This window comes from Uranotaenia lowii, chromosome 2 (genome assembly GCF_029784155.1).
Source record: "Uranotaenia lowii strain MFRU-FL chromosome 2, ASM2978415v1, whole genome shotgun sequence".
NCBI classification, from domain to species: Eukaryota; Metazoa; Arthropoda; class Insecta; order Diptera; family Culicidae; genus Uranotaenia; species Uranotaenia lowii.
The window spans coordinates 128,595,631-128,619,120 of NC_073692.1; the positions used below are offsets into that span (position 1 = coordinate 128,595,631).

The 23,490-nt window shown below is 35.7% G+C and overlaps 1 protein-coding gene across 1 annotated transcript; it reads right to left on the reverse strand.

The window, feature by feature from the left end:
* Positions 1-597: 597 nt before the first annotated feature.
* Positions 598-21,268, reverse strand: LOC129740942 (UDP-glycosyltransferase UGT4-like). The gene is made up of 5 exons (XM_055732601.1): positions 20,433-21,268; positions 11,757-12,006; positions 11,452-11,679; positions 1,605-1,820; positions 598-1,537 (listed from the first exon to the last, which is right to left on the reverse strand). Exons 1-5 carry the CDS (start codon positions 20,445-20,447, stop codon positions 612-614), a joined length of 1,635 nt encoding a protein of 544 aa, XP_055588576.1. The 5' UTR covers positions 20,448-21,268; the 3' UTR covers positions 598-611.
* Positions 21,269-23,490: the final 2,222 nt, after the last annotated feature.

The window sequence follows — 23,490 nt, forward strand, 5'->3', positions numbered from 1 at the left end:
CATACGGTAGAGCAGTACTGGGCAATAATGAAGTGCAAACTTCGGAAGAGCAAGAAGACAGTCAAAGACGAGAAGGACATGTTAAGAAAATCTAAAAAACTGGGAAACTGGTACCGGATGGCACTGTAAAGACTTTGATGGAGGGTATCAAGCGAAAATGCGTTCAATTTTACACTTAAAGCTCCATCGATTAAATTTCCTTTTGAAGTAAATGTATGTATAAGACTACCCTAAAATATTGGTTTTACTCTAAACATTATAAGGAAACTGGCATGACATTTTCGGTGTCGCAATGATTTCTTGTTCGCTTTTTATCTCGATTTTACAGCCGTTTCGTCAAACGGCTGTATACGCAATCACATTTTTTTTGGGACGTCTAATGAATTCATGAAATCTTTAATTTTAAACCATTTCTTTTTTATGGATGCTGTCCTAAAGCCTAGCGATTAGACTGTGAATAAAATCGTTATATCTCTCTTGATTTTCAACCGATATGGACGCTTCCTGATGTCAGATGGGATTGGCAATTCAAGATGATCATGAACTAGAATTTCGGAAAGAGGTTGTACTGTTAAAATTAAAAGTAATGAAACGCTTTGACATCAATTTATTCAGTGTGTTTTGGTCTTTTTGGCATTCTTTGGTTTGTTGCTGGCGTTGGAACCTTTTGAATCTTTGGATTTCTGTTTAGAAGGTTTCTCGAACAGCAGTCTATAAATAGTATAAGCAATATATAGCACAAGCAGAAGCACAGCCACGAAAAATGCAATCACATCCAACAGCAAGTACTGTATCCAGTTGAGATCTACCGAATTGGACTTCAGGTGCTTCGCTCCCTTATGGCGAATCACGTACTCGATCCAGTGCATTGCTTCGTCCATCGGAGGAACTATGTTATCTCGGAACAGTTCCGAAGCCTTATTCGCGAGTCGACTAAAGGTGGGATTGGTAAGCAGTTCGTTGATCCTGGATCCCAATGTTATCGCGTTAACGTCAGCAAAGTTAAGCGTCAGTGAGTATCCGGATCGTTCAGCGCGCAGAGCATTCCGGTGTTGATCCCCATAGAATGGTATAAACAGCATCGGAACCCCTCGATAGATTCCTTCCTGGGTACCAAACATTCCCCCGTGGGTAATGAACAGGACTATGTTTGGATGAGCCAATATATCGCTCTGAGGCAACCACTTCCGGACCATCACATTTTTCGGCACGTTTCTCATGCTTTCGTCTTCGAACTTCCAAAGCACTTTCTGTTTCAAATTACGAAAAACCTCAAAAAACGCTTTCAGTTTGTCTTTTGGCATATCGGCGCTCTTTACATAAGATCCTAAACTGAAAAATATGGCTCCTTCACTGGCATTATCCAGAAATCGACGAATATCAGCGGGCAAAGGTTTTGCCGGTTTTATATGAGCACCGGCGACATTTACCAATCCCGATATGGCTGGTCTGGGTGCAAAAGTCGAGATGTGACTGTTGATAAGCATCACAGATATTCCTTTTTCAAGCTCGTAAACCGATGGGGATGATTCGGGACCTGTGGGATTGAAATGCGATTCGTTAGCAAATTCCGGGATTTCAATTAAAACGTAAGAACACTTCACCTTCAATTGTGGCAAAATATGTCTTCGCCATTTTATCCTGCTGAGGCATATAGTAGTATCGCCGAATCACCGCATCGGCCAGTGAAATCATGAAGTTGTAGCATCGCTGGCTGAAAGTCATCTCGTCCATGTACAGCAGAACGGGATGCGGCACAAATGACCAGGGTGTCAGAAGACCCATGGCTCGGTCCATCGAATCGGTGTAACCCAGGGTTCCTGCAATGGGGAGTAGGAAATTTAAAATGTATGTTTCACGAAGAACATCAAAGGAGAAATCGTTGACATGTTTAATTTTTATACTGAAACTAGCTGATCCCATACGAACTCCGTTTCGCTTTCAACTTGGAATATGTCATGAACAGTTTGTATGAAGGCAATTGCTAAGCATTTTCCAGATGCACTTCTGAATTCATTGTTAAGTAATAATTGCAAAAATATTGGTCGATCACTTTGTCTGTCATCTGCTACTAAATTTGAAGTCAGAAATCCTTTAACCGTGCCAAAAAACCACGTGTATAAATTTCGATACGATCATTGCATAACAACGCAATTATTGCCAAAAAGCTAAACCCCTTTCGGGGGCTCTTATACAATCTTTGATGACTGAAATTGATTGCCCTTCCCTCAAAACTCCCGTGTGCAAATTTTCAAAGCAATCCATTGTATAATAACGTCAATGTTGCTAAAAATAGTGAAGAATTAATTTATATGGACGACCCCTTTCGTCGACCCCTGGCAAAACATTTGACATCTGGAATCGGTTGCTCGTCCCTGAAAACTACCGTGTGCAAATTTTCATCCCAATCCGATGTAAAATAACGACGATATTGCAAAAATATTGAAATGGACGACTATGATTATATGGACGACCTCCTTTGCCGGCCCCTTACACTGAATTTAATACCTGAAATCCATTGCTCATCTCTCAAAACTCTCGTGTACCAGTTTTCGTCTGAATCCGATGTATAATAACGACAATATCGCATCAACAGTGAATAGTTAATATGGACGACCCCTTTGGCCGACCTCTGATTTTAGTTTTGATAAGTGAAATCTGTTGCTTGTCCCTTATAACTCCTATGTGCAAATTTTCACCCCAATCCGATGTATAAAAACTTCAATATCACTAAGATACTGAAAATTTAATATGGACGACCCCTTTTGCCGGCCCCTTACACTGAATTTGATAGCTCAAATCGATTGCACGTCACTCAAAACGATCGTGTACAAATTTTCATCTGAATATGATGTATAATAACATCAATATCGCAAAAACAGCGATCAGTTAATATGGACGACCCCTTTGGCTGACCTCTTACATAAAATTTGACACCTGAAATCGATTGCTTGTCTTTCAAAACACTCATGTGCAAATTTTCAACACGATCCGACGAAAAGTAACGTCAATATCGCGAAAATAATATTTGTGTTCTATGGACGACCCCCTTCAGAAGGGGTCATCGGAAAATCTAAAAACATTTTTCATCCTTCCTGGTCCTAATGAGCATCCATGCCAAATTTCAGCTCTCTAGCCCTTAAGACGGCTGAGTCTATAGAGGACAAACAAACAAACAAACAAACAAACAAACAAACAAACAAACAAACATACAGAAATTGCTTTTTATATATATAGATTCTATGATTATAAATTGCCTTTCAAAGGATAAGTTTTGAGCTGTAATGAGAGTACAATTGATACGCGCTCAAGTAAGTACCGTCAAACGGGGCATCATGCAACAACGGAGTTAGATACAATATTTGTATACCACAGAACTTGTTAAAATTTTATTTTAAAATAATATAATCGAGTTATCATTTAATCATTACAAAACGTTGATGCCATAATTTCTCACATCTTATGCTGTTTTTTATGATGGTCCCACCTCTTCCCCTACACAGGTTTTAGCTGGTCGAATTATCTTTAAGATAATTTTTTAAGATTTATATTTTCATAGAAAACATAATACATTGCGTTTTTTGATGCCGTAAAAATCACTACCCAGTACGACGGATTGGCTTAATAAACTCACCTTCAAACTTTTTATTGTTTTTTTTTCTATCCTATACCAACACTGTTTGTGTAAAAGTATATTTCGGGCGATCATCAATTTTATTTTTAAATAATCATTTTTATAGTTCAGTTACCAGTCTGGGCTACAATATATCAAATTGGAAATCAGGGATTCACCTTTGAAATCTCGTTTCCATATTCTGGAATATGGTTATTTTGCATCACACGTTTGTTGATTTCAAAATATCATCCATTCGAACATTAATGTTTATGATTTAAGCTAGTAGATTTTTTTGTATTTTTTTTTTACCCCTAATTGTATGCAGCATTCTTCTTTTATTTAAAACAACTTCATTGACCGAAAAGTGTAAAATTTAGTTCAAACATGTATGTATACGTATGTATGTTGGTTATCCACCACCATGGGTGCACGGATTCACCGCAGTTTCTGCCTATGAGCTCACATGCATTCTTATTAAGATTACTAAGTTCGACAAATCTCCAATGCTGTGCGTACACCATACTCGGACCCCATGAATTTTTACGAGTTGCTATGGAGTGAATGTATTGCGTGTGTTGATGTAAGTATGTTTTTGGAAGAACGAGTCAATCAGGTGGGCTAGTTTACTTAGAGGTATTCCGGCATCCGTATATACCTGACCAAATGGCAACTGATTGAACATTTGTTATAGTCAGTTTCAAGAGGAAACACATCTTACCTGCCGGCCACTTTTGGGATTAGAACCCAAAAGTTTTCTTGCTGATACCGGGAATCGAACCCAGTAAGCCTGGTAATCATAACCAGACTCGCGTCAGCCTCTTCTCTAGACCACATTGGCGCTTTCTTTGTGGCAGGGCCATCTGTTGTCTTTATATTATAAAGTTATAAATTTTATAACGCTTGATTGAAGATTCTACCCGAGCTTTGCGGTAATTGGTACCAGCCAGGTTGATTGATCCTTTTTCAACCACCAGATATGAAAAAACTGGCTATGTCGACGATACCACCTAAGTTTTCAAAATGCTTTTTTCTAAATAAAAAGAGTTGCTTAAGTCAAGATTTAGATGCTTGAGCTACACCTTGAGTCAACGCTTAATTCTGATCTAGTAGGCTGAACATGTTTCATATCCTGGTTCAAAACCTATGATCCCTTTGACTATGCTTCTTGTTCGATCCCGGATTCTAATTCTGAACCTGATTCTGTATGTAGATCCCGATTCTAAATATTGTTCCAATTTTGATCCTTAATTTTGGAACTTAGTGCACCTTTATCGTGATCACCATTCGATCATGATTCTGTATCCTTGATTCTAATCCTGAATCTGATCTTTGACCTCGGATCAAGGCTAGAATCTGGGCTGAGAATAAGAGCCGAATTCAGAGACTACATACTGATGAGGTTTAAAATAAGGATCAGTATCCAGAATACAGATCAGTTTTCTAATTCTATATCCGAATCTTGATTCTAGATAGGATTCGGTTTCTCATCTAGTCCTGGTCCTAATTTTCAAATCCTAACCCTGGATGCTGATGCTAAACCTGATTCTGGATGATAATCTTTATCTTTATAACCTGTCAGCATATCAGCAGCTGGGCTTGTGATATAGCTCAGTTGGCAAGTCAGTTGGTTTCTGAGGCGATGTCCGTGCGATCGAGCCCAAGAGTAAACATCGATCACAGTTGGGCCGGAAAAGTTTTTCAATGACTGTCCGCCAACTGCATCGTTGATATAAGTCGCGAATGACATTAAGGCCGATGACATAGTGAATACGATGCGATGCGAATTGGCGGAAAATTTACGGAAGCAGCCTATGCGAACTCGAGCGGCGGAACAAATTGACATCTGCTTCGCCGCGTTGAGTATGTCAGGTTTAAGCGATTCACATACATTTTCATTAAATGTGGTTCACCGCATTGATTCGCATTCGCCGCATCGCATCGAATCGTATTTACTATGTCATCGGCCTAAGATGTTGAAACGACTTTAATCGAAACAAAAAAAATGACAGCAATAAACACTGTTGCAATATATGACAACCCTTCAAATTGTTTGCTATACTTTTTCAAAAACAAGATTTTACCTCATGCGCAAAAAAAACCTAGAGAAACTGGGGTTACAATACGCAGAACAAACACTTTTTATCCTTTATGAAAATGCCAATCTATTCTATTAACACGTGTACGTAGGTTGCTGTAAATGCCTTTTTAGACCCTCAAAATTTAAAAAAGACCTTAGTAAAATCGAAATATTAAATTTGATTCCGACTTAGGAACTTTTAAATGCATGAAACGTCGAGGTCTGATATTATTTTGGGAAAGAATCTTTGACCAAAATCACTTATCATAGTCTCTTTCTAAAGCTCCAGTGTTGAATGAAGGCATTCGAATAGGCAGTAGATATCTTAAAATTAGTTTTTCATAGGTGATTCTTTCTTTTTTTTTCTAAGGTGGTCCTAAAAATAACCAATAAACCAAAAGCAGAATAATAAATAAGAATAAAATGAAAAATAAGGGTGATAAGGGCATAACGAGCCCCAGGGGCATAGTAAGCACTTCTCTTTTTTTTTTTTTTTTACAAAAGTTCGTATTTCCGTAAATAAACTTTCATGAGGATTAGTTTCGTTCTTCCTTTAGAATTAATATTTCAGCAACACGGAAATCTCCTTATCATCTTTACAGAGATATTTAAAAAACACCAACAAGGTTTTCAAGTGAATAAAATATTATAATTTTCGAGCACCGGAAAATAAGCTCTTATTATAATTAAATTATCTTGATCTATAAAGTACGCACTGTAACATGATGAACACATTGTTCTTCAATTTTCATCATCATTAAATTTAAGATTTTTCAAACGCGTTTTTATTTTAACTTGTTGATTCGAGGCGAACAGAGCACTTATAATTGGGACACGATGAGCATTTCCTGCCATAGAACCTAGCAACAAATTAAACTCGATGAAGTCAACTGAATTATAGAGCTACAATTTGAATTGTTTACATCTGACGATTTGGCCTATTGGTAAGGTGCCGGAGAGGTAAACAGAAGACTCGAGTTCGATCCCTGGTCGGGGCGATTTTTTTTTCATATACCATTCATGATCGATTATTTTGATTGTTGCATTGAAAGGCTAGTTGTATCATCCGCCAATAAAGCACCAGAAACATTATGTACACACACTCGTGAATTGTTTTTATTCTACGAACAGACAAATATTTCTATGTTTTTGCTTTGTTGGATGGATCTAGGATTCACCGTTTAGAGCAGGGGTGAGCAACCTTTTGAACCAACGCACACAGGGGCAACATATGAAAAAGACGATCAAAACTATTTTGTGCTGAAACTATGCGTTTCAGCCCTATAGTGTCTTCGAGACAAATGACCAACATTACAAGGGCTAATAAAAAAGTTTTTTAAAAAATTGAATAATCCACCTAGTAGTTAGTTAGAAAAAATAAATTTTTGAATATCCATTTTAGAGCTAAGCTGTCTAAGAAAAGTTTTTAGCTTGTACCAATTCTAGCAACTTTGCCATAGAACTTATTACTGTATCACTGTCACAGTTATGAAAATTTTCAGAAAAATATCAACTTTCAGTTTTTTTTCAATATAATTTTTTTGCGAGTGATGAAAATACTTATCAAAAATAGTCATTTTTAACTGGTTATATCCAGAGATGTTAAAATCGCGAGTCTACATACTCGCACTTTGCCCTTCTTTGCAGAACGATTTTATTTCGTTAAACTCAATCTGCAATGATGCTATCTAAAGTTCAACTCGGAAAGCATCAGGAAGTAAGCTTCGGGTAAACTCGGCAGGAGTAAACAGCAATCGGGGGAGAAACATCAGCGAAGCAAACGAACAGTTCAGCGAATTAAAGAAAAAATCGTTTTCGTTCGGCAGCCGAACACATCAATCGGACAACGCATGGGGGCGTGGCTAAAAGTGATAGATACAGGGGAACGGGAAACGAGCGAGAGAAGGGTGCGAGGAATGTTAACTCGGTCCGTCGGGCAACGATCGCTCGTGAGCATTCGTTTACGGTAAGCTTCGTTCTGTTGTTTCATTGGTGTGATTTTATTCCTGCGAGGAGGGGAAAACATCAACTCGGAACTGTTCTCTTTGTTTTGTGTGCAATCACGTCATGATTGGAACGAAGATAAAATCGATCTGCACACAACAAGTTAAACTCGGAAAAAATCAGCCGAATGATTCTTTCCGAGGCGAGTTTAAACACCGCTGGTTATATCTCCTGAGTTCGGACCAGTTCGGTTACATATTTTACAGTTTTGCTATCAGAAAAAAAACAATATACAATTCAAAGTGGCCAATTATGATCTTCATAGTGTAAATGTCAATAGAAGTGAGCCAAAAATGAAGTTTTTATACTTATTTGAGCGTAACTATTACTATCAGGCTGCCGAACAGTAGGCCTACTTGATCTTGATCTTGTGTAGCCTCTGATTTTTGGCTGCTTTCCGACTCACTTTAATGGATTTTGCTTTTCAGAGTGGTTGGAGTTGAATAAATAGGAAAAATGTAACCAGAATAATAAATCCAATATTACGTTATGCCTTGAAAAAAACCTAAATAATGCTTAAATGCCAGAAAAAAGTTAAATTTCTGAATGATTGTAGGGCAAATGCAGATAAATGCATATTTGATCAAGTCATATAAATTTTCCCTAAAATCCATTGTAAAAAAAAATTAAGGCATAAAAATAAGGAAAATCTTCGCGGGACGCGCATAAGGGTCTTGCGGACCACATGCTGGTTGCTCATCCCTGGTTTAGAGCAAAATGCATCGATTATAAGGGAAAAAGAAAAAAAAAATTTCCTCGACTAGGAATCGAACTCGAGTCATCTGATCTTGGACACCTTACCAATAGGCCAAATCGTCAGATGAAACTATTCAGTAGCTCTATAATTCAGTTGACTTCATCGAGTTGAATTCGCTGTTAGATTCTACGGCAAAAAACGCTCATCGTTCCCCTATTAATTGTGCTTATACTGCTCATAATGCCCCTACACTGACTGTTTTTCAACTTATGAAAAAAAAATTCAAATGCATTTTCAAACATTTATATCTACTTTTTCAAGTTAAAGCCAGTTAGGAAGAAAACTTTTTCAGTATCTGAACACGAAAAAATGATGTTACTCACATAAATATTATACCTTTTTCTATGGTTAAATTAGCGTCCTTTCCAAGGTGGCCGTTATGCCCGCATCTCCCCTACCACAGTTTAAGAAATGGAATCAAATAACAAAAATTATTGGGTACAATAACCAAAATTGGGAAAATTGAAGATTTCACAAAAATTTTAAAAGAATATGGAAATGAAAATATTGAAAATTTACAAATTTTTTGTAATTTTTGTTACTTTGTCTGTTTTTATAAATTTGTAATTTTTGTTATTTTTTTGAAATTATTATTTCATAGTTTATGTTATTTTGTTTAATTAATTTCTGTTTTGTCAGTTGTTCTTTTTTATTTTTTGGTATTTTACAAATTTTTGATCGAAATTTGAGCGCTCAGAAGACAAACTGTTCCATAGAAGTTTGAATGTCAAATTGGATAAAATTATTACAATTAAAACGGAAATAATTGTAAATTCATGAATTTTATGTGGATTTATCTTACTATTCATATGGCTGTTTGTTGATCTGGCAGCACTGTGCGTAGCAATACATATTTCCTTTCGTGAGGTAAATTGATACTGCTTTCATCTCGCATAGGGGAGAACTGTACAAGACGCACCAGCGGGGTAAGATGGCCCATGTCATTCTTTCTCAAATATAAACTTACCGGCTTCGAATGATGTTTTTCTTCATTTTTATTGTAGCAAACAAGCTTTTTCATCATTCAATAGATGAAAAGTTCACAAAATCTACTTTAGTTCTTAGAAACAGAGGAATTAATGGAATCAGCGTGAAACTTATAATTTTTTATAAGTAACATATAAGGTTTTATGGTAAAACAGCCTGCGCAATCTGACCAAACTACAGCTTATCGTTTTACCACTCATGTGCACTTTCGGAAGACTATAAATATTTTGTTGTATTTTATTAATTTCCTACAAATTTTATCAAAAATCAATCATATGGAAATTGGGGCAGAATGCCTACAATACCACGTGTTTTACGCTCAAATTTTGAATGCTGTTAACTTTTGAGAAAACCCGAATATCAAAACAAAACGCTTTTCTTTTTATTTGCTGACTCCCAAATTACGATAACAATGCATAGTTATAACAAATTTCGTCCTTGTTCGAGTTAAAACGGTGCACCAATATTCGATTCGAAAAAAACTATCGGCCGCCATGTTTGCCGCGATATCACTATATCAGTCAAAAAAATTCAATTTCGTTGCCTACTTGAAGGCGTTTTATATATAAGGATATTAAAAAGTGAATTTTGAAAAGCGAAATTTTCGATGAGTTCAGCAATGATTTTTAGCCAAAGAATGGTAGTTTACAAAAATACGATGAAAGTTTAATTAAACATTTGGTGATTCAATAATTACATTCCGTATAATCATTATTCTATTTCTTACCACCCTTCCTGTTTGGTGCGTTCTGTCCACTAGTTTTGGCATTCTACCCCGCGGTTTGTTTTCTGGCTATTTTAGTTTTTTTTACCAAAATATAGTCAAAATCGAGTTTTTATCATATTTTTTCTTCTCGGTAATACGTAAATTTCATCCTTGAATCGTCGTCAACTTTCAATTTGGTTCTTAAATGATTGGTATCGCTATAAATAGCAATTATGCTTAGCTGGTGCGTTTTGTACAGTTTTACCCTACATTTTTGGAAGCACTTCTTTGCACCAATAAAAATCGCCTGAACGTAAATACATGAGTTTCATGCATAGCAAACTTATGCGCACTTTACCTCAATTGCATTGCAAATCATATAAGTATCAACACGTGAAAACGGTCTATGTGAAAATTTTGCAACCTTTATTTTTAAATCGCTTATTAAAATTCACATGGAGTATGTACTTCAAGTTGATATGACCCAAACGGTGCGTAGGAGCGTTATGAATATGTTTTTATCGATAAAAAAGTATTCTCAAGGAAAAATGAAAAAAAAAACATGGAGATAGAATCTAGCTGGAGTATGAATTTCATCAAAATGGTTTACACACCCTTTGATTTGTACTGTCAGTCTCAGGTGTGTGTGTGAAATAGAGATAAAATTTCTCCTATTTTTTGACAAACGCTTATGAGTCTTTCCGCACTTTCCCCCTTTTGATGTTATGCTTCTAGTCCGTTTGCTTTATTGTGGAGTGAAGGTTTAATAAACCAATTTTTGTGAAAATAATGTCATATTATAGCTATATATTTTTAAGATTCTTTGCTCAAATTGTATTTAAGATCTAATGGATTAATAAACTAAAAACGGGTTTTGTGATAAGTAGAGCTCATGTTGGGCTTCTTGAATTCACTGAAAACGGGATTTGTTTACTTTGGCTTTTATACCCTTTTCACATGTTAGTGCTGATATGTTATAAGCCCTTATGAAATTTAATGATGAACAGATGTTTCTTCAAGTAAAGTGATTTTGTACTTGAATTTCTGAGAAAGAACGGTTCTATTTTCAAAACTGTCGATTTCAATAGATTATTTTTTTCAGTTTTGACTTTTGAGTAATAAGAAATTTATTCTAACGGTGGCGTTTTACCCCCAGTTCCCAGGTGTATAAAAGTGGAACTGTACTAATAAAAAGGTTTATAATAAGCGCTGCGTATTTAATTCATTCTGTATACGTTTACTCCGTTACACGTTACTATCAATATCAATCCTGATCGTTTTGAAAATTACAACTAAACGCATACCTACGGTTACAATCGGTGCTCGGTATTTGTGGGCAAACATCAGAAACGCCTCCTGATAGAACTGCTCCGAGATGATGAGATCGAAATCGGTGTCGTCATGTTCGATGAATTCCTGCACGTTCGGATTCTCCAGGGCATATTTCGTCGTCGAAAGTCCCACATTCCAGTACAGGAACAAATTCTTGATGTCGCTGGAGTATTTGGACTCGAAAATATCCGCTATGGGAACTGGAATCAATCAGAGATTGCAAATTGCATGATTAAGGCATTTACTTGCTAAATGAATTCCGGAGTCAATCACTCACAATAGTACGGGATATCGTAGGGTGGGTCTATAAGTATTTCCGTGTAATTTTCGTGCTTCTCCGGGCTCGCAAAATTGGTGATGGCCGTTACCATGTGGCCCCGATTCAGCAGTTCCTGGACAAAATGCTCCAACCAAAGCCAATGGCTCGGCGCTGGGAAAGGAACGAGCACAAGAATTTTGGAGCAGCTGACCGCGGTTGGACCGAAGATCGCCAGCACAAACAGCAAACATTGCATCGGTGAGAAACGCTGCAAGTAGATAAGTGGGACAATGAACGACTGTGACATTAGATAAGGTCGATGTGGACGGTCATTTCTCGGGATCGTTGCGAATGACAATCCGTTGAGACGTTTTGCAATCGTTTAGCGCACGTCATTGGCGCTCAACGTATGGTCGTTAAAATCCATCATTTTTACGAGATTGAACACACGTGTTCCTATTTGAATGGTTTGATGCATATCAATAGCAATACATCACGTACCATGTTGCGGTACAAATTTGTTCAACTCATGGAAAGTTTTAAATCCGTCTCATTAACCGCAATTTCGTGAATTTGGACACGATAAACGCGGTTATTCTTAGGAAAATCATTCGATGAACAATCTTATTCTGGAGGACGTGAAACCGCAAGATGCATAGACGACTCTCATCTTCATCCGAAGGAATGTGTTTAGTTTCCTCAGTTTCAGTAGCAGGTATAAGAAACTATCCCAAGTCCAACTAACCGGTCATCGTCGTCCCAAATGGGGGAACACACACACACGTTTCATCCGAAAGAGAGAGAAGTATTCGGATGCGCAGCATGTAAACAAACTGTTTATAATTAAAACGACGAAAATCATTATTTCACTCTAATAATAGTGTGATTCGGCCATGGTCAGGTAAATAGCCTAGGGATTTCGGTACCGTTGCTTGGCAGTGGAAATGATTGATGAAAAATGAGGATTGAAAATGAAAAATTTCCTTTAGTAGGTACTTTTAACAAAAATGAATTTTCTCAATGTTAGGTTGATTTTTTTTTTCATTTTTAAATACTGATTTCATCGAAAATAAGTTGGTTTTCCAATTTCTGATTTCGATTCAGGGGCTTCTTAAGGTAGATTCCGAAAAGGTTTTATGCCATTCAGTGCTTAGAAGTAAACATTTCGACACTGAAAACAGTATCCTGAAATGGGGTGAAAAGGGGCAACAGGGAGAAAAATTTGTTGTAATTCGTATATTTATTGCTTGATAATACACATCATTTATAGCTTCTTTCAGATTTATTGATTAATTAGGTTGAAGCGTATATGAATACAATTTGCATTATGTTGCTTCTAAGAATTTATTAATTTGATGCATAAAAAAAACAATTTTGTACAAATTTTCAAGATTGATTCAATAAAAAGGAGTAAATAACTGATGAAAAAACGTTCATTTTGAGAAACCGAATGGCGGCAGGGAGGGGCGTCGTGGCGAATGAGTATTCAACATTAGCTGAAAACTGTTCCTTCTTCTCCTCTTGAAAGTAAAGAATTTCGAAATCAGAGTTATTGATTCTGAAATATATGAAATTAGGGAAGAATTGTGTAAACTTTGAATAATTTTTCTCAATTTACTTATTTTAATATCCGTTTATACAATTTATACATCATTTTATAAAACAATCTGTGAATCAAAAACATTTACAGTGAAAAAAGTTTCATGAAAAGATTATTTTCGTAATGTCTGTCAATTTGAAAATTGTCACTCTATGACCTTTTTTTTATGAATTTCTCGTTATAAATGCCATTTTACAAATGAAAATAATACACTCATTTTTGGAGAAGAAAATGTAGAAAAAAAATCTTAAAATTTCCGACAAAATTAAACTTGAGCTTCTCCATATCAGCGCAAGGCTCTCATCTAATTTTGAAAGATTCTCATTTTACGACTACACATCTGTTAAACCTAACATTTAAGAAAAGTTTTTGATAATAATTGCTATAAATCCAAAATTGATTGTAAAATTATGATATATTATTTTTTCTCTAAAGTTTATTGTTGAATCGTGATTCGATAATATCGAATTAATGATATCAATTCTAGTTTCGACTCTTCCTTTTATAGATATAAATTTAATTCTTAAATAAGATTATCAAAACCTGAATCTGAACTATGAAGCTTTTGGATCATTATTGCCATTTATTTTCTCTGGAATTTCAAACTTTAAATTTTATTTGAACTGAAACGAATTAAATAGTAACAAATTTGTAAAAAAAATTTACGAAAAAAAGGAAGAAATCCTATAGATTACTTCCAAATTTTTTATTTAATTATAATATAAAATAAAAACTCTGAAGTTGAGGGCTAAATTCTGATAGTAAATTCAATTCTTTGATGAACAGTCTAAATTTATCGCGATTTAAATAACAAAAGTTTCATTTTCATAATGGATTTTCAACTCAAAGTTTAAAACTGGATTTCTGCTGGGAGCTTCTGGGAAAATGAATACATAAACATACTTTAGGAGTCTATTTTTTTTAAACTGATTTTGGAGGATTTTTGCGTCTAAAACATGATTTTTTTATCACCTGTATATAGTTTAAGTGATATGGCGTTTAGAAGTTTTAAAATTTATCAGTTTAGAGTGAAATCAATTATTGATAACTGATGAAGTATCTTACCTAAATGAAAAATTGAACATGAGTTTTAATCCCCGTGGTGAATTCCCGGAAAAAACGATACAGGATTTGCCTAAATTATCTTGTTTCAGAGATACAACGCTTTGAAAAAAACATTTTCACAATATTAAAATATATATATTTGTAAACCTCATCGAAAAGGTGGAGGATATAGGATGAGATAGGATCCCACATCATATATAGGGGAGAGTGGGGATACTTGATCCCATTTTCTTATTTTCACCATTTTTTTTTTTTTGAAAAAATTTGGCAACTCACACCCTTTTACATTTTCTAACAGCTTGTAACTTCAAGTTTCTATGCTCCAATAATTAGAACAATACTTTTACCCGTAGATGAACTGGAAGCATTTTCGTGGGAGTAAAAAATTGCGATATATTTGAAGTTAAGAGAGACTTGATCCTCTATTGAAGGAGACTTGATCCTTTATTCACGAAGACCTTGCCCTTAAAAAAAAATCAAACAAAACCCCAAGATAGAATGTCAATTGACTAATTTGGTCATGTTTTATATCATTTCACAATTTATAACTGACAGAAGAAGATAATTCTATAACTTTGTCTCAACGCTAATGAAAATGCATACTTAAAGGCGCTATTTTCTATAAATAAGATAAAATTAATTATTAAACAATTGTTGAATAAATATTAGTTGTTGGATAAATATAAGTAATCTCGCCATCAGCAATGATCACGATCAATTCAAAAGAAGAATATACTGTTTTTAACTCTAGGGATTAATTCCCAAGTAACACAGATTATGCCAACTAGCATTAGGAAGTTTTATTATGGTTTGATTATGGCATTTTTTTGTGCAGCTCGTTTTATGGCGGTTTTATTATGGTCATGCAGAATGCTTATAACTTTTTTTCGATCATATGTTTTCAGATGGTTTTGGAAACGCTAATAAAACTTTCATTAAACATACTGTTTTAGTTATTTTGAAAGAGTTATGAATGCTCTTTTTAAACTATAATAAAACACAAACTTAGAAGTTTGCTTCAAGCTTTCTTTTGCATGTTCTATAATAGCACTCAGTGCATGATTATTAAACCGCCATAAAACTTAGTGACAGTTCTCGATCAAGATGTCAAAACAGGACACGCTCAGATTAGATAGCACATATTTGAATTGGAACTCCCATTTTTACACATTTTTGGTAAGTTATGTGTGTTGGTTTTGAGTTAAAATTAAAAAATACATCTTTGAAAACTTGAAATCACTGAAAGTGGTATGAATATCTTCACAATATGACTATTGAGTGAAAGGGCCCAAATAGTAGAAAAAAAATTGTTGCTTGACGCCATCATTAATTCAAGATGGCGGCTTCCGTTTTTATTTTCAGAGCTGTAAATTACTGGAAATATCGTGAAACCTTCACAATATGGTTATTAGGTGAAAGTAATAAACGAGTAGAAGTCAAATTTCGTTGCCCGTCGCCATCTTAAATCCAAGATGGCGGCTACCACTCAACTTGAAAATACTGTAAATGACTGAAAATCGCATAAAACCTATATTATAGGGGTATAAGCTGAAAGAAATCAACCGGTAGAAGTTGAATTTCGCTATCTGATGCCATCTTGAAATCCAAGATGGCGGCTTCCGCCAAACTTTAAAATGTAGTGAATGACTTAAAATGACATGAAACCCAAATTGGTAGTGGGTGAAAGGGCTTAACGAGTAGAAGTCGAATATTGCTATCTTACGCCATCTTGAAATCCAAGATGGCAGCTTTCTATAAACATTAAAAATGCTCTAAATCATTGAATATCGCATGAAACCTCCAAAATATGGGTGTTTGTCAATTGGGATAAGCTATAAAAAGTTTATTTTTGCATTCTGACGCTATCTTGAAATCCAAGATGGTGGCTTCAGCTGAACTTAAAAATACTGTAAATGAATGAAAATAGCATGAAACTCTCTAATATATTGTATTGGGTGCTAAGGCTAAATGATAGAAGTCAAATATCTCTTTTCACGTTTCTCTGAAAATCTGTAAGTGACTGAAAATCCCACAAAAACCACCACAATACAGACCCCGTTCGTTTTTGGCAACATTCGATTTTGGCAACATCGAATTTGGCACATGTGCCTAAACAAGACGGTTAACAGAAACAACATAACCTTATAGTTTTCGCTAGAATAAGACCAATACAATTTAGACATAATAGCATGATAGGAATAATAGAGTTACATAAATGGCAAAAAAATCAAAAACTATAAACAAAACAAGAAAAGTTCTAAATGCATTAGAAACATAATGAAAAAATAATAAAAGTGATTTAAAATGATCTAAATTGTCTTAAAATAGTAGTTTTAATGTAGTATTACGTGAAAAAAAGATGTGTTCAAGTGATTTTCATTGATTAACAGCATTTTAAATTCAGTGGAAGCTGCCATCTTGGATTCCAAGATGGCGTCGGAAAGAAAAAAATCGACATCTTCTAGCTTAGCCTTTTCATTCAATACCCGTATAGTGGTGGTTTAATGCGACTTTTTGTCAGCATTGAGCATTAAAAGTTGAGCGGATGCCTCCATCTTGGATTTCAATATGGCGTCTGATAGCGAAATTCAACTTCTACTCGTTTAGCCCTTTCACCCGATACCCATTTTGTGGGGGTTTCATGCGATTTCAAGTCATTTAAACCATTTTAAAGCTCAGCGGAAGCCGCCATCTTGGATTTCAAGATGGCGTCAGACAACGAAATTTTACTTCAACTCATGATTTATTCCACGGGTCATTCAAAACCAATCCCTTTTCATTCAAAAAGTCTGTCCTCATTTACTGTACTAATGATTAACAACTCAGAAATGAGGAACTCAACCTTAGCGTGTAATTGGTTGGCTTGCGAGAGAAACGTCAAATCGTAGCTTTTTTTGGGGTCATCATTAAACCACAATAAAACTATGAATTGACTCACGCCATGTTGGTTGCAAAATCGAAGGGCACAAAATGACGCCATGTTGATGGATTCACAATGCAAGCATTGGAAAATATTTTTTCAGGCCTTTTTCCATCAATTCCATCATGATTGACCATCAGATTTGACGAGGCGCATTTATTTTAAGATACTATTTCATATACATTTTACCTAAAATCTTGACTGGCAGTAGAAAAGACGCTAAATGTATGGTTAAAACATTGGTTTTTTTAGCAATTAATTTTACCAGATCATATCTGAATAATGCAATCATCATTCATCAACCATTATGGTTGCTGGAAAACAAAAAACTCCGAAAACTGACAGACAAAAGCTATTATCAAACAAAATATTCTAACATGTTTAATAATAGCTTTTTAAAAGCTTTGGTGACCAACATTAATGACCAACAATTATACGTCTTGATGACGTTTCTAGCCAAATAGCCTGATTTTGGCTTTATCAGAGTCCAAGTGATGTTATAGAATGCGCTTTAGCTTTTTATGAAGATTAATGCGATAGTCCAAACGATATTTTGCTGACCATAATAAAGCTAAAATTGTTACTCGGGTTGGCAAGTCTGTTACCTTCTGAGCCGATGTCCGCGAGTTCAAGCCCAAGAGTAAAACATCGAACGCAGTTGTACCGGATAGTTTTTCAATAACGATCCGCCAACTGCAACGTTGATAAAGTCGCGAATGCCATAATGATGGTAAAACGACTATAATCAAAACAAAAAAAAAATCAAGTATTTTTAAATTGCTGAAGATTGATTTAAACAGAAAATGGATCTTTCTGCTAGAGTCGTTATAAACGGAGTTTTTTTTCGATTTGTGTTTACCTCTGTATTTAAATACATTGAAGTTTTCTTTTAGCATGATCGTCAAAATAGAAAAATTAAAAAATGAATTGGACAAAACCAGAAAATTTAAAGAATAATGAATATAAACTAAATTTTTAATTTTTTTTTTTCATTATTTCAATGTCATTTTTTCGGACTTTGTACTAAATACACTTATTGAATCTTATTGTGAATTGACAGAGCTGAGTTTGACAAATATCTAACAATACAGGAAAAGTCAGTATTCAACTCATTTTACAGCAACACTTTTCTAATCAACATAATGTTTAAAAATGTCTTTAAAATTAGTGGCATCATTATTTTTTTTCAATTTTCAGTTAGGGATTGGCAAATTACACTATAAATTAGGAAATTAAAAAAAAAAGGATTTAAACTGTCATGTTTTTGGATTACATTTCTCTTAGCATTTGAAACCTTGATCATTCAAGGCAAATCTATTTTGAGTATTTTGAATAAAAATTCAAAACAATCACAAATTATTTAAAATTTTAGTTGATGATTATAAGATAAAAAACTGTAATCCAAACAATTAAATTTAATTCTGAATTTTATTGTTAATTTATATCAATATTCTGAATTTGGCTTTATGAATCTGGATTTTCAGTTATATTTGAACTTAAATTTAAAAGCCGATTTTCTTAGATCTTGATTTTATTTTTGTTGATCGAGTTCAAGTGTTTATATTCTTAAACTCACTTGTGCTTGATAGATTGTTTTTTGATCTGATATCTGGTACGAAACTTTTTTTTTGTATTTGTGTGTATTGGTTCAGATTTTTCTCTTTACTTTAATGTTCCGAAATTTTAGGTGGCATGCTTTTTACTTAAATGTAAAATTTTTATATTCTTTTAAGTTTGATGATATTTTTTATTACGATCCTTTTTTCTGACTTTTGAAACTGAGAGTCGGAGTCCTATATAGCTAAACTTTGGAAAAGTTCCTTTTAACCACTGAGCATAAAAGGTAGTGTGCATTTTTCAATGTTTCCCGATCCTCCAATCTGTTCTTATAATAGTGATGCAATTTACTTGGGAATCACAAAATTGATAACATTTAATTCTCAAACTGACTGGATAAATTCCTAACATCTTCTAAAAATCAACCAAAATAAAAAAAGGTGATTTTTTATCAGTTATATGACTTTCTATTGGTGTTATCAAAACTCATCAAAAATGATTTGGTAATGGTAATGTTTTGAGTCTATCGAAAATTTTACATCCATATTGCTTGAGTTGCTAAAAGAATGACATTTAAAAAAAAAATTAACGGTGCATGAACAATCATCTAAGAAAATATTAGAATTGCCTTGATTCTGATGCAACAGAAAACAAATTTCGTAAATATGCTTCTTACCGGCTAGTTGCAGCACCCCATAGGGACAATCATATCCAAGTATCTTAATTGCTGTTCGGCCTTTACACACGAACTGCCTTAGTTTTTCAAGTACTAGCATTTGTAAATATTATTATCCTTTATGATCAAGAAAACTTGTTGAAACCATCAAAATAGAGACTGATCAATGCTTCCCCAAGGCATCAAATTCTAATCTAAGACGACATCGATTTTTAAATCAAATTTAAAGTTGTCTAATAAATTTCTGCAACCATTTTTTATGTTCAGAAAGAGTCCAGAACTGGTTTTTAAAATATGAACCATGCCATATTGATCTTAACAGAAAAATAATCAAAAATATTAAAAAAAGTGATCAATCTTACCCCGTTTAACGGTATGTTTTGATTGTCACGTGCTGCCTTATTGAATTCGAGTCATGGTAAACAATCCGAAAAAAATAGAAAAATGGTAGCGCTTATCGCTTTTGATAAGGTAATATGCAAAAACATAACATAATTTTTACAAATACATTCAACTAATATATGCATGGGTATTTATTCCTGTGTCTCGATAATCAAATATGCTTAAAATTTGAAATTTAGAAAAAGTTCATTTGGAGTAAACCTGGCGCCCTTCAATCCCTGCTTTTGAGCACTTTTTTGGCAGTAAACCATAATAATGTTCTATTTCAATCCAATGTCTCACGGAGCGTATAATCATCTGAACACTTTCAGTTTTTACAGCATCTTTCAAAATATTATTACCTCCTTGTCTACGCTTTTAACAGACGCCGAGTCAACGTTGTTTACGTTTTTCGGCTAGAAAAAAAGGGTTTACCAACAACAGCTTATCAGTTTTTTTTTTTTGAGGTTGGACGCCAACCAATAAAATACCTACCATTTTGAGTCGCATCCAATTCGCATGAAAACTTCAGCGAAATCGCCTTAAAAATAACCGGGATTATCTCTTCTCGGTCACCGTGTCTTATGTAAGCCGGATAGAACTGCGCCCAAATCGGTGCGCCGCCTGTTTGCAATAACTTACAAATATACCACACTTAGTTTATGACGATTAGTTGCCGATTTTCGTTTTTTTGCTTCCCTTATTTCGTCACAATCAGCCGCTGAATTCGCGTTTTTTTCTTCGCGGCGTCACTGCGAACGATGGCGTGTGTTTGTTCGAAACAAATAGGTATTTGTTTAATTTGATTATATTTTCACCGCCACCGACAGAAGAGAAAATGTGCGATAGACCCGGCTTTTCGAGATTGAGGACAGATTTTCAGCTTAATTTCTTCAATCTATATCGGATGAACGAATCTGTTGGAAGGTTTCTGTCGGGAAAGGCATTGATTTTATTTAGCAAAAACACCATGCGTCTCCTGCTCTGTACGGCATAATTTTTGTTTTACTTTTTGAACTACACTCCACTGCACTTGTCAACTTCGGACGAAATGCACCGTCACATGCAGTAGTTATTTGGCCAGCACCTCTTAGTGTGATGATTTGCACTAAAATCTTGCACACGACCTCAGTTAGCTGAATTGAAGGCAAATATCTTCCCAAATTATAAGATTCACTTAGTTCCAGCTCGAAGTAATCTCACGGCGCAAACTTCCATCAGCTGGACATAAATCGTAAGTCGTTGCACTTTTTTTTTCCCATTCAATCGTAGCGGTGATAAGCTCTTTTCGCAAGAAACCCGATCGAGTAAGTGTTTTCTCGAGGACTGTCGCCGACCGACTGCTCGGAGAAATGCAAGCCGCGTTGCGCGATTGATTTTCTCATGCACTGGTTGGTTAAGAGAAAACTCAGAGACTCTGCTCAGGTCCTGGTGCCCTTCTGAAAACCGACGCTGTGAATGAGGATCGAGATGAAAGCAAAAAAGAAAAATGTGACCGAATACAGACCGTTAAGAAATCTTTAAAAATGATTTTTTGAAATATTTTTTTAAAATTTTCTCACAAAAGTTTCTCGTATTTAGGATCGACTTCTATAGATAACTTTTTAAAACACAATACAAGCAAGTTGATTGGAAACTATCATCGTGAATTTATAACCTCGCAATGATCGTCTAGTTCCTTTGTTGTTTTAATTTTAATGGAATTAAGACTGCTCAAAGTTGCTGAAGCCACAGATACAGTTTGCCAGTTCCATCAATCTAGGGGAAAACTGTACAGAACGCACCACTTAAGCATTAACGCTATTTAAAGCGCTTAAAACATGTAAGATCATTCGTCTCGCATCACTCGTCGTGTGCAGTCGCTTTTTGTTGCCTTTCGATAATCGCGAACAAGTGAGTGAGACTTCGTCCACTATATCCGGGAGTTAGTGCCGTTCGGACGGTTAAAGGGTGTTTTGTGCCGTGTTTCCTGCCAGAGGCAGATGAAATTGACTTTCCCCAGCTAATCGGGAGTTCAATTAAAGTCTGTTGCTAGTGAGTGCTAATTTTGTGGCTAGCAAAGGCAATCGGAAAAAAACAATAGGTCACCACGAGGGCCGCCGCCATTGTTTGGCGAACCATTGTCATCATCATCATTGTCATCATCAAACGGGTCGTGCTCGCCCGAAACCGAGTGGAGGCGTGGCAGCCATCTTCGATCGAGGAAGGACCACGTGGTTGGATCAATCACCAAAGGAGCCAAATTAATCGAAAAATCAAGTTTGTAATTCTTATTTCTTTTTTCCCTATATCTTGTTCTATTTTCCCTATAGTTATTTTGACATTCCGTGCTTCGCTTTTATTTTTATAAAATATGAGCGAAGGCGGGGGGTCGGACCCGCCTGATGTAGATGGTGAGAAGATCGTCTACGAAGATGAGGAGCATCTGGAGGATTCAGCTGTGGCTGGTCCTTCAGATGGTCATCTTTCTCCGTCAGTTGAACTTTCTACGCCATCTGCAGCTGCGAAAAAGACAACCCGACTCCGAGTTTATCCGAATAATTCATCCTCTTCTGGGCCATGGGTGGTTTTTATCCGGCCCAAAACTAACGGAAAACCTCTAAATGTAGTGCAGATCACTAAAGATCTGGCTAGGTGGCCCTCCGTTACCAGTGTGACTAAAGTAAGACCAAACAAAATGCGCGTTGTTGTGGGCGACCGGAAGGCCGCAAACGGTATTCTTGCAAGCAATTTTTTTAATTTGGAGTATCAGCTCTATATTCCGTCTCGAGATGTAGAGATCGAAGGTGTGATCACCGAATCGAGTCTGGAGGCTGAATACGTTAAGGCTCACGGCGTTGGCAAGTTTAAGAGCCTTGATTCGACTTCGGTCGAAATCTTGGATTGTCGCCAACTCATGACTGCCTTCGTCGTTGATGGCGTTACAAAGTATAAGCCTTCAGCCTCGATTCGGGTAACATTCGCGGGAACAGCCCTCCCTCATTACATCTTGATTGATGGAATTTTAAGGCTTCCAGTACGCCTTTATGTGCCTCGCCCAATGCAATGCAAGAATTGCATCAAGTTGGGGCATACTGCTTCGCATTGCTCCAACAAGAAGCGATGCTTGCATTGTGGGGAGAATCATGAGGAAGGAGCATGCTCAGCAGTAGAACAGAAATGTATCTATTGCGGGGGCTCACCTCATGATATCTCCTCTTGCGAGGCATTTCAGGCAAGCTGGGATAAACAGAGGCGCTCTTTAAAAGAGCGTTCTAAACGTTCTTATGCCGCCATACTGAAGAGCGCCTCTCCACCGGCCCAATCTCAATCTGGTAACATTTTTTCTGTGCTGCCAGTTGATAATGATGACACAGATACGGCTGATGAAGTACAACCATTACAACTCTCTGTAGGATGCTCTCGAAAGCGTACTAAAGCGCTTTCTCCCAAAGTACCATCAAAAATTCCGGCTGTTATCTCTCCAAACAGGATTGAGAAAAAACCGACTGTTGTTAACAAAGAACATCAAGTTCCTCCTGGTTTCCGCGGTAAAGAATCTCCACAGAACAAA